Below are 12,655 nucleotides of genomic sequence, written 5' to 3' on the forward strand. Positions count from 1 at the left end.
GAATTGTGCCAACCCTCATACTTTGTTCCTATACTCAAATCTTACGCATTGTCACGTGCATTCAACCAGCCCTTCCCTGAAAGTAAGGGAACGAAAAGAAGGGGTTCGATAGATCCGTGGTTGAAGGCTATTGACCAATCAGATTTAAGGACAAGGATTATGTGTTTTCTTGGGATCACGGGTGGCCGTTGATTGCTAACGTAAAAAGAGGAGGGTCGTCCATAGGAAAGATGAAGGAAAGTCAATTTGGTCGGTCGATTTAATGTGGAGCGAGGAGCAGGGCCGTCGGATTAGAGGAGGAAGAAACACAAGTGTTAGGGAAAGGATCATGTCGGTTAACACGACAGTTAGCTCTCACTATATAATAGAGGGTTCATAATTCAAATTCCTGTTGTTTACTTTTGCGCTTGCGGGTTCTGACGACTCTGAGGGTTTCTTGATTGCTGGAATATACTTTGGCGCGCGAGTTTTCTGCACAGGTATGATGGATCTTGATCTCCATTATCTTAGATCTGAAAAGAGTTTCTGGCGTTGGAGGTGGGTTTTTAGGGTAATGGGACGGAATTATAGGTGTACCAGAAAATCCTTTTAGATTTACACAGGTGAATCGGATTGTCCCAAAAAGGGCGTTGTGTAGCAGAGGATTTTGGTTTATGTTTCTAGGGTTATCTATTTTGGGCTGCGTTTCTATTTATTATCCATATGTATGTTCTTATAGCGTGCCTGCAGGTTTTTGATGTAAAAAGTTCTGTAGTTCATGTCAGATTGTTCTTGAATTATTGATTTCCTTGGTTTCCTAGGGTTTGTGTTTTTTCTTGGGTTTGATTCATGTTTTATTTCCGTTTTAGTTTGTTTCAGAGTATATGTCTGCTTTTGATTTTCTATTTACCTTATTCTTCAAATTTGTTTTCGAGGGTTTAGTACGGGAAAATCTCCATTTTATACAAGGGGGTGTGATCGCGATTGCATTGCTTAAAAGTGGTTGTTTTGAAGGAGTTTGATAGTAATGTTTCCTTGTGGTTTTCGATTTTCTGTTTTGATGTTTGGGCTTTGGTCTTATGCTTTCGTTCTTGCTCTCTGTGCTGTAGATCGCTCTTTTTCTTGAATCATGGCTCGTACGAAGCAGACAGCACGAAAGTCTACAGGAGGAAAGGCTCCGAGGAAGCAGCTCGCAACAAAGGTAACGTCTTTCTTCTATTTCTTCCGTTACATCTTTGGTTTGGTTGAGTTAATTGAGGCGTGCCGTTTTTATTGTGGCATTTTGTATGTGTAAAATATATTCTGAAGCTCCTTTTTCAAATTAGGCTGCTCGTAAATCTGCTCCAACGACCGGTGGTGTGAAGAAGCCTCATAGATATCGTCCCGGAACAGTTGCTCTTCGGTATGTACACGCAGTTTAAATTTGTTTCGGATTCTATCGAGTTGTTTACAATGTTTATTTTTTATTTTTTTATTTTTTATTATAGTATGTATCTTATTGCAAATTGTTTAATCAACTGAACAGAGAAATTCGAAAGTATCAGAAGAGCACTGAGTTGCTAATTCGAAAGCTGCCATTTCAAAGACTTGTGAGGGAAATTGCCCAGGATTTCAAGGTAATGTGTTTACCTTTCTTGTTAAAATGTTAGCTTAATTGGTCCCATTTAAATGAATTGCTTGGTACTTTCTTCGGGCTGTGCGAGTTGTCTAATTATTTTGTTTTGTTTTATTGTGTTTAGACGGATCTGCGATTCCAGAGTCACGCTGTCTTGGCACTTCAGGAGGCTGCAGAGGCCTATCTTGTCGGTCTGTTTGAAGATACTAACCTCTGCGCCATACATGCGAAGAGGGTGACAATCATGCCGAAAGACATTCAGCTTGCAAGGCGTATCCGTGGGGAAAGGGCCTAGGCCTGTTTTTATGGTGATGATTTGTAAAGGACGGATTTTTTTTGGGGTAGGATTCTGTAGCATGTACATATATTTGATGAACGAAGCTTTTTGCAGAAACGCATTGTAGACTGCCGGATTCTGTAATGTAGTATAATTGAAGCTTACTTTGACTTCAATGGATATTGTGGATTAATATGACTTCTAATTGAATGGATCGACTCGAGCTAATTGTAGCTGCTTATTAATATGGAACTTTTTGCTATTCGAAGCCATGTTTTTTGAACCCATACCGCGTGTTGATGCTTGTTAAGCTCTTCATTATTATATGGTATAATTATTGTTTATCAATGTTGAAGTGTTATATGTGTCCTCAGGTATAAATTTAATTTGTTTTTGGTTAGACAACATTCCTCATGATTTATATTATCTGCATTTTCTATTACTTTTCACTGATAATAGACTGCAATACGAGATGTTGTATGGATGTAACTTATGCAATGTCTTTTATCAATGTTGAAGTGCTATATGTGTTTTTCATGTACGAAACTGGTTGTTGAACAATTATGTATCCTCTACAGGAGAGGGCTGTGCGTCCTGCCAAAATTTCTTGATAGTGGAACTTGTTCATATGTTTTTTAATTGTTGACTTGGAAGTTTACAAATAGTTGTGGATGGATTTTATTTGCTAGGCTGAAGCAATTATTCTACAAATTCACTGCGGTTATGTGCAATGAGTATTTATAATTATGTTATTACATATTTGGATGGTGCAGTTATGAGCAATGAGTATTTATAATTATGTTGTTAAATATTTGGATGGGTTTTATCATCAAGGCTGAATCTAGTATTTGCTGATGCACAATAGTCGATCGATTCTTGAATATTTGCATGGATTTTATGTCTCACTGTTTTTCTGTCAGACTGAGTAACTATGGAATGTTGAGTGGTTGTATCATTCTGTTTCGAAAATTTTGTTTTTGAATGTTTTGGTGGATTTTATTTACGAGGTTGAAGAGTACTCTGCAATGTGCGGTCGTTGTGAGCGATATGTTTGCAAAAGTGGGAGTTGTTGCAATGCTCAGGTGGGGAAGTTTCCTTCGGAAAATTGTTTTGCCGTGGGAAGTTTCGTTTGGAAAATTGTTTTGCCATTGTTTTTGTGATGGTGCAGTGTTTGCTACTATTTATATTTATTTTTATTCTTCTTTCCATATGGCTAGTTCCTTGTTAGTTTGTGGCCACACTCGGCCGGCCACAATGTGGCCTCGTTATTGTCAATTTAGTGCATCTCGCTCATTATTGTGCATCTCGGCCACTTTGCCACAATATTGTGCATCTCGGCCACTTTGCCACAATGTGTCAATTTAGTGCATCTCGGCCACTTTGCCACAATGTGTGGCCTCGTTATTGTCAATTTAGTGCATCTGGGTCACTTTGTTAATTTAATGATGACTTGCAGAAACTCTTTAATTGTCATGTTTCGCTATCGAGTGTGAATTTTTATGTATTCTTCCTATTTGGCCAAATCATTGTCAATTTAATTCATCTCGTCTCGGCCAAATTAAATTTTAATGTGGCCAACTCATTGTCAGTTTAATGCCATATCGGACGCCTTGTCAATATCCAACACATGTTAGTTGAAGAATTTCATGGTTAAAACTGTTTTAACACTGAGTTCTGATTTTTCATGAAAATCTCATTCTCAGATTTCAGGAATCATTCATTCTCAGTTTTCCAACCAATTTACTCTTTAAATAAGAGAATGAAACACTCTTTCTCAAATAAAAGTGTTCTCACAAAGAAATACTTCACAAAGAAATACTCAATTCTCAGTGTTCTACCCAAATTTGAAGGGTTCCCACCTAACCACCTTCAACGCAAAAGCATTTTTAATGCTCAATTTGATGGGTTTGGTTTTTTCTGGTTTACTAAAGTCTTTTGAATATGGGCTGAATATGGGCTCTGTTTTTGTACAGGCATTTCATCTGACAGGTTATATATTGATTCTTGAACAAAAACGAAACATTCATCCCAGTTTTACACCGAAGTTACTCAATTGAATAAAATGAGGGAAACACCCATTCTCGAAAACATTCGTTTTCAGTTTTACCCGAACTTCAATTTTTTTCCCGAAGTCTAATATGCTCAAACTTTCCCAAAAGCAAGGGTTTAATGCATAGCCTTTACCACCGTGGCAGTTTCAAGTGTCATGCTCCATTAGATGTATGCTCGACTTTGCCACACAGGTTACATTGAAAAGTAAAGTCTCATGCTCCACGAAGTACTGGTGACTGTATACACTCTTCCTACCAAATTATCCTGTTTCTGGTGATTATATGGACTCTTCTTACCAAACTGTTATTTTGAATAACCTATCAAGTGGAAAAAATCAATTCTCTATTTCGATAATTAAATATGTTAAGAGCACATTTAAAATCATTGGTAAAGGGACCCCAAAAAATCAGATCTCCATTTTGATAATTAAATATGTTATTAGAGCATTTGAAATCATTGGTAAAGTGCCCTCAATACGAGCGTGTACTTCTCAATTGAAAGTTGAAGGTGTAATACTTTTAACTGTCCCACCAGGGTTGTAGGTTCAAATTAACGAACTATATTGTGGAGAGGTTGGTTAATTAAATTGAATTTCATTATATTTTACGGTGGTTATTTATATTGAATATCATATATGTTGGTTAATTATTTTGAATATCATTATATGTTGGTTAATTATCTTGAATATCATTATATGTTGTTACATTATATGTTTGCTATATTTGATGTTTTCTTTGTTTTTGCTCAACTTTATATGATTATGCTGAGATGTGATATACTTTTATTTTATTAATTCCTAGTTGGTTGTGCTATATATGTTTGAGAGTTTGGTAAATCGTATAGAAATATCATTACATTTTGTTGTTTGAGAGTTTGGTAAATCGTATAGAAATATCATTACATTTTGTTGCATTCGATGATACTTTAAATATACTTTTGAGTGTCGTTTTTTTTTCGGCGTTGCGTACGTTGATACTCTAAATATGCTGTGTAATACTGTTCTTCGGTGTCTCCTTTTTTTTCTTTCATTGTTTTTTTGGTTTTGTTTTCTTATCTTTTTGGTTTCTTTTTGGTTGTTGCATGCGATGATACTTTAAATATACTTTCGAGCGTTATTATTATTTTTTTTTCCTTCCCTAGTTTGATTTTTTTTCCTTCCCTAGTTTGGTTTGTTGTTTCTGAGTGTTTTTCTAAGTTTTAGTTTTTATTTTTTATGTCAATATGTTTAAGAGTACATAATATGTTTTTTGTATCATTAAAATTTGCTTAATGATATTTAAAATCTGTATTAATTGAATTGGAGTTCTTTGAGTAAAGAATGTAACGATTAAATTTTTGTTCCCATTAAGGGGAGGATTTTTTCAAATGTGTTTACTTTGTATATAGTTCGTTTCATATATTAATCCATTTATATTGATTATAAGCCTTATAGATTATATGGATTAATATCACATCTATAGATATAGTTCGTTTCATATATTAATCCATTTATATTGATTATAAGCCTTATAGATTATATGGATTAATATCACATCTATAGATGTGGATATATAATGATTTATAGGCTCTTACTCAGTGATTATAAGCCTTATAGATTATATGGATTAATATCACATCTATAGATGTGGATATATAATGATTTATAGGCTCTTACTCAGTCTATTCTCTCTCCGTGATTAGAATTCATATGCCCAATAAAATGGAATCTTTATTTTGAATATTATGAAGAATAAATCTTTTTATGATGAAATATTTGCATAAGGGATATCCTATTCGTTGATATTATCATTTTGATATCATCAATAAATATTTTTGTTCTTAGTTGTTTGGAAGAAATCGTTCCATAATTTTACCATTGGTGAACACTCAATAGATAAAACTGTTGTATTATCAACTATTTCCCAACCTTAGTAAGAGGAGATTACCATGGATCCCTTAATTTCTGCTGTTTCCATTATTGCTGCTGGATTATCCGTAGGGCTTGCTTCCATTGGACCTGGCGTTGGCCAGGGCACTGCTGCGGGCCAAGCTGTAGAAAGTATTGCGAGACAACCAGAAGCAGAAGTTTTTTTGTATCATTAAAATTTGCTTAATGATATTTAAAATCTGTCTTTACGAAAATGTGAGAATTTTTTGGTAATTTATTTTTGTTTAATGAGTGAAATGCTTGATATTTAGAATGTGTTTTTTAGGAAATTATATTGTATCACTGATATATTAATTGCTTAGATTCCTCTGCTAGATCCATCAAGATGGGTGGAGTCTCTCTCGACAGTTTGATCCATCAAGATGGGTGGAGTCTCTCTCGACCGTCTTTTTGATTGTTTTGCGTTAACAAGTTATAAAGGAATCAATTTTTTCTGTGTTATTTTGATGTGATATTTTTTGTTTAATGATATATAAGATTTTGGAATGTACTGTGTTTTTTTAATATTTTTTTGTGTAATGGGTGAGATGCATGAGATTTTTTTTTATATAATAATGTTTTTTTGGAAGTCAGTTCTATTTTATTACTGAGATATTAGAAATTTAGATTCCTGTGTCCTGTTTTATTATAATAATGTGTTTTTTTGGAAGTCAGTTATATTCTATTACTGAGATATTACAAGTTTAGATCTCTCTGTCCTGCCTAGATCCATTAAGATATTATTAGCTTAGGTTCCTTTAGCCTGCCTAGATCCATCAAGATGGGTGAAATCTTTTTTGACAAGTTTTTTTATTAGTTTAATAAGTGCAAGTATAATTTTCTTTATTATTTTAATTTGAGATTTTTTATTTTATTTTGTTCTAAAATTTGAGAGATTAATTATTTTTGGATTTGAAAAAGGGGCTGGATTTTAATCTGAGAGGTTTTTTTTGTCATTTTAAAAGAGGTTGGTTTATTTTTCCTTCTAAATATTGCTGTATTCCACGTAAATACCATATGTTTTTATAAATTTGGAGCTCAAAATCTATAGATAATCTTTGTCAAATTTACAATATCCAATAAAAATAATAAAAATAATAATATAATAATATGTGATTTTTTATTATGATATTAATTTGAAATTATTTTTAGTTTAAGATATACAGTGATCTAGGACATTGAAGAGTGCATCTTGATGCAACAAAACAATTTTAAATTAAAATAATGAAAATATATTTTTTGCATTATTTGAACTATTTTATTAATTTTTGTTTTATAGTTAAGATGACCTTGATTTGAAGTTGGTGGTGAATGATATTTTATTTTTATTATTCTGCTTTATTTGTATTATTTTTATTAAATAATAAAAATGATGTTTGCATTATTTTTATTAATTTTTGTTTGATAGTTAAGATAATCATGTCTTGAAGTTATTGGTGAATTCTGAATGTTAATGAAAATCCATGGTATTGACCTATAGATCAAGTTTTTTTCAAGATGCAAATCAATCTTATGTGAAGAAGTTTGATTTTTGTTGATATGATGTTTAAAATTAGGATAATTTTGATTAGGTAAATGTGTTGTAGTGTGAAGGTCAACATTGATGGTTTTTAAGTTCATAGTTGCTCATGGTTTTGTTTAATTTTATAATGTAATGAAACTATTACATTAGCTTGAGATATTACATTTGTAAAACGCTGGGAGGTCTTGCAAAATTTAGTTAAAATAACATATTGTCATGTTTTTGTTTTTCTATTTTAAAATTTTATATTTACAATGTATTAATATTATTATTATTACATAGATGTGTTTATATATTAGTGAAGGTGTATAAATTAAGTGGTTGATAAATGTTGGTAGGCATCAATACACACCAAAACACTAAAAAATTATTTAATTAAAATAAGTTGGTTAATATCAATCAAAGTGTTGAAAGATCAATTCTTTTTTCACTCTAAAAGAGATTTGCATCAGATTTGATTCCTCTTAGAGCTTGGTAGATTTGATATTAAAATGGATTATGTTGGTTTTATTATTAATTTCTTATAATTATATATATTAAATTTACATTTTATATTTTGTTTTGTATTTAGGTTTATGTAATTTGACTAATATATTTAGTTTTATGTAATTTGACTAAGTTAAAATATTTGATTGATAATTATAATTATCATTGTTTTTAAAATTATTTATTATTTATTTTTTATTTTGATAGTCATTTTATTTTTTATGTTATAACTTTGCCTTGTAGGAATATCCTCTTGAGTACTTTAAGAGGTCGTTGAGTAGTAAGTAGATGTTACCTTTTAGGCTTATGTTTGGACATGTAATACACTTAGTAGTAAGTAGATGTTGCTTCTTAGGCTTGCGTTTGTACATGTAATACACTTGAGTAGAAAGCAGATGTTGCTTCTTAGGCTTGGGTTTGGACATGTGGTACGACTTTATTGGCCATGGTCACTTGGGTTTGGACATGTGATACGACTTTATTGGCCATGGTCCTTAGTGGACTACACATGATGCGATATGGAATCTATGGTAACCTTTGAACCAATACAAAGCTCTAGATGTTGTTTGCATAGATTCAAACATTATCGATAGCATGAAATATTTTGTGAAGAACCAACCATTGAACAAATCCAGTATAAGGAGTACCCAATACCTAGTTTGGGGAGAAACAAATCCTTGATAATAAATAAATGTCGAAGAACGCAAATGAAGCAAATCCCTTTAGGTACTTCCAATTTTTTTTAACCAAAACTCACAATGCACAAGGAATTAACAAACATTGAGGTAAATACATAAAACTTGAAGAGATGTTACCACTGTAATGATGGTTATTTAGTTTGAATAACACCTTCCATAATTTCTCAAAACACCAAGGAATCAATATCACAATGATTCACACTCACTAGAAGACCTTTGGCATGTAAATGTAAAATGGGGACCTAGGGGAAGAAAATCTCACTTGGGTCAAGGAAAAACATATGAACGTAAAATGGGGACTAGGGGGAGGAAAATCTCACTTGGGTTAAGAAAAACTTTACATGGGGCATAAAAACAAAATATGAATAATCTAGAATGTGACTAGTTGTAACAAATGAAATAAACCTTTCACACGCCTCATGTATTGTTTAGAGTTATGGGGTCTTGGTTTCCACCCCCCTTCAATGACATTTGCTAGGGGTTTGGATACCCCCATCAAGGATTGTTGTTAGTTAACAAATAGAATAGGGGATTGTTGTTTGTTAACATATAGAGTAGGAACGATGTAATTGTTAACATATAGAATAGGGGATTGTTGTTTGTTAACATATAGAGTAGGAACAATGCAAGCTTTGAAACGAGAAACTAGAATTGATACGATTACCCGTTTCGTTGAGGTAGCAAAAAAATATCGATTTTGAAAAGTGGTGATGAAAAATACATTTTTTTTTTGTTTTTTGGTGCATATTTAAATTTTCTTATGTGCATATTTAAATTTTCTTATGTATCAAATATAAATATTTGTTTTTAAATATTAGTGATTTTTTTCTTTTTTGTTTGGTTTTGTTGTTAGTTTTTTATTTTCTTGATTTTGAAACGTGTTGATGTAATTTTAGAGTTGATGCAATATTAACTCTTTTTTAGAGGGCTTATTTTAGACACTAAATTTTTTAATGTATTAAGTGTGGATGTTTTTTTTAAATGTTACATTTTTCGACATTTTTACTCAATCTTCTATTTTTTTCCCAAATGAAGACAAGAATGATGTGTCTATTTCTCCCCCTCAATTGGCGAAGATATCTCTCTTTCTCAGTTAGGGAAGATATCATTTTTGTTTTGTTTTTGTTTTTGTTTTTTTTTTCTTATATGTCCAATTGTTTTTTAAATCATGATTATTTAATAAATTTTCTCTTTTTTGTTTGAAATGTTGATTATTTAAAAAATGAATATAAATATATATATATATATATATAAAAGACAAATGTTGGGTGGACGCATTTTTTGTTTGTTTTTAAGTTTGATTTTTTGTTGTTGTTCATAAGTTAAATTTGTTTTTTTGGTTATTTTTGAAAATATGTTTTTGTTATTATTATATATATATATATATATAGTTTTTTCATTCATATCTTTTATAGGTTAATGTTGTTTTTCTTTTTTAACATTTTTGTGATTGATTTTTTGTTTTTGTTTATATATATATATATATATATATATTTTTTTTTTTTGTTCATATTTTTATGTTTTTATTATTCTTTTGAAATTTTAATGTTTTTGGGCGTCATGATAAAATATTTTAGGGTATTTTCAAAATATTGAAATTTTACCCTGAAAAAAATAGATTTTATTTTATCAACACATGTTGAAAATTTACTCTAGAAAAAAATGTTATTTCAACTTTTAGTTTTTAGGGTACATGTTGAAAATTTACTCTAGGAAAGAAAATGTTATTCAAGTGTCAACACTTTTCAGGGTATTTTTTGCACAAAAAATTGGTTTTCACTCCATTTTTAAAATATGTTGAAAATTTACCTTAGAAAAAAGAGTGTTATTTCAACATCAACACTTTTCATTTTTAATACTATTTTTCATGTTTTTTTGGGGTTTTTTCGCTGGAGTTCCCGTTTTGAGACTAGAGTTCTTTCAAAATTTACATTCTTTAAGTCTTAAAGAGGCTTGCCATTTCTCATCAAACTAGATTTCATTTAGGAAAATAGTATTGCCTAGAGTCCCAATATTAGCTATATGATATTTGTTGCCTTATTTCCAACTTGTTTAATCTGGGAGGCAAAAACAAATCATAGATTACCAAGCAAAGTTTGAATAAGAGATGCAATACATTCCAATTTCCAACTTTGAGATAATTATTTTGTCGGAGTTCTAGACAAAATCCTTTAACAGTGGAAATCACCAATTATGAGTCCCACTCAATGTGTAGCTTTGAGTACCCCACTTCATTTGCTACGATCAAACCTCTTTTAGGAGCCAAAAACTTAGCAGTGTTATTGCTAGTATGATTGTAGTCCATAAAGAAGATCCTCAAAGTGTAGCCCTTATAGTCTTGGAAAATACCCCCTGTAATTGGCTTGGCCATGATTGATTTTAGATGCACTATCAAAATTAAGTTTTACAAAAGCCTCGGGAGGAGTGAAGGAGGATGGAGATGAAGCCCTTGTTGAACTGGGGGCAGCCTAGGAGGAAGCATTACCTACTGAAAATGCAACAAGAAAATCCTAATTTAATTTGTTCTTTACGTTAAATTGGAAATAAAATTGTAATTTGACATGTCACAATAATTTGTATAGTTAATTAAATTAATTTCACTTGGTTCAGTTAATTTGAGTTGAGGGTCTAACTTGAGTTTTTTTCCAAGGAAAAAAACGGTAACCTTTTATTAAAAAATTAATGAAAAGTTACACTAGCAGATGCAATGAAGCATTCAGTAATTGCCACATGGGCTCGCAACGTTAGAGGACTAACGTGCATAAAGAATAAGAGAAGAAAAGAGAAGAGAGAAAGAAAAAAGGGGTGAAAACCTGAATTCCAGTTGTGAGTAAAACTCACGCTTCAAGTTTTTCTCCCCTTTTTCTTTTCGACCTTGCGCCACTCTCCCAGAGTGGGCTCAATCGAGGCAATAACTATCTGTGTTGTTTCATTCGGCGGCCCTGTTTCTTTGTCTGAGTCTGGTGTGTCTGAATGATGCTGTCGTTTGATGCCTCCCATACTTTGATCCACGCTTATCATCTCTGCCTGATTTCGCTGGGTCTCTGCCTGATTTGAGTGGCACTGTGAATCCTTGTTGACTGCTATTTTTTCCTTCTGGTTCTCTATTTCAAATTCCTCTATGGTGGTATCATCCTCTTCTGTTTCTGTTCCTCCTTCTTCTGTTACCGACGAGGCTTTCTTTTCCACGGATCTCTTCTTTATGACATCGTCTATGTTCTGCCATCCTTTGGGCCTCCTTTGTTGTGGTTTGCTCTTGTTGGGGCTTCTGCATGCGTTGAACAGGTGTCCTGTTTGTTGACATCCTCTGCATCTGAATGCTGTATTCTCATAGTCCAATGGTTGTTTCCACTGAGAATTGTTAAAATTCAGGATGATGTTTTCCGGTAATCCTTGGCTAAGATCTATCTCGACACATATCCTAGCAAAGGTAAAGATTATTTTTAAATGTCTCTCAGAATCGATCTTTAACATTCTTCCAAGAGTATTCCCTATGGCTGATAAGGTCTTGAAGTGCCAAAAATGTATCGGAAGATTATGCAACCTTACCCATACTGGCATCCTTGATACTACCATAGTATTGGCGTCAAACTCCGGGAACCATGGGGTAACAAACAATCCCGCACTGCCCCAGAACCATGGTCCTTCACTGAGAATTTTTTCCATTTCTCCTTCTCCGAGGAAGATGACTATGAAGAAACCCTTCGAGCATAGATGGCTCTGGCAGTTTTTTGTCCAGACCGTATGAATCCATTGGTACAAAGCGTCTGTTCTAGGCTAGAAACCGTTAAATCTACAAATAACAGCGTTATTTTGTAGATCTGAGAATATGCATTTTACCTCTGGAGTATCCAGCAAGATGGAGGGGCTCTCTGGCATTTGATCCACGATATACTGCCCTGGAGGTATATTAACTGCTTTGGGTGCTTCCCCTTTTGGGGGTTCTTTCCCTTTCGCTGCATCGCGATAGTTTCCTGTAAATTTTGAGGTAGATCCTTTAGATCTGCCTCGCAATCGGTGATTGAGTATAATAGTTGAGTCTTTTGCAACCTTGTAATGCAGAAGAGTTTGATGATCCTGCAAACATATCCCAAAAATTATTAGAATTTGAAAAGCAACG

At 32.7% G+C, this 12,655-nt stretch overlaps 1 protein-coding gene across 1 annotated transcript; it reads left to right on the forward strand.

Moving 5' to 3' along the window:
• The first annotated feature begins 321 nt into the window (after positions 1-321).
• On the forward strand, positions 322-2,158 carry LOC149220904 (histone H3.3). Its single transcript, XM_089384944.1, has 5 exons — positions 322-479; positions 1,089-1,180; positions 1,305-1,381; positions 1,505-1,595; positions 1,719-2,158. The coding sequence occupies exons 2-5, from the start codon at positions 1,109-1,111 to the stop codon at positions 1,887-1,889; spliced, it is 411 nt and encodes a 136-aa protein (XP_089241070.1). The 5' UTR covers positions 322-479; positions 1,089-1,108; the 3' UTR covers positions 1,890-2,158.
• Positions 2,159-12,655: the final 10,497 nt, after the last annotated feature.

The sequence above is a fragment of the Pinus tabuliformis genome, chromosome Q (assembly GCF_031772625.1).
Source record: "Pinus tabuliformis cultivar Carrire ecotype Pingquan chromosome Q, CPIR1, whole genome shotgun sequence".
NCBI lineage: Eukaryota > Viridiplantae > Streptophyta > Pinopsida > Pinales > Pinaceae > Pinus > Pinus tabuliformis.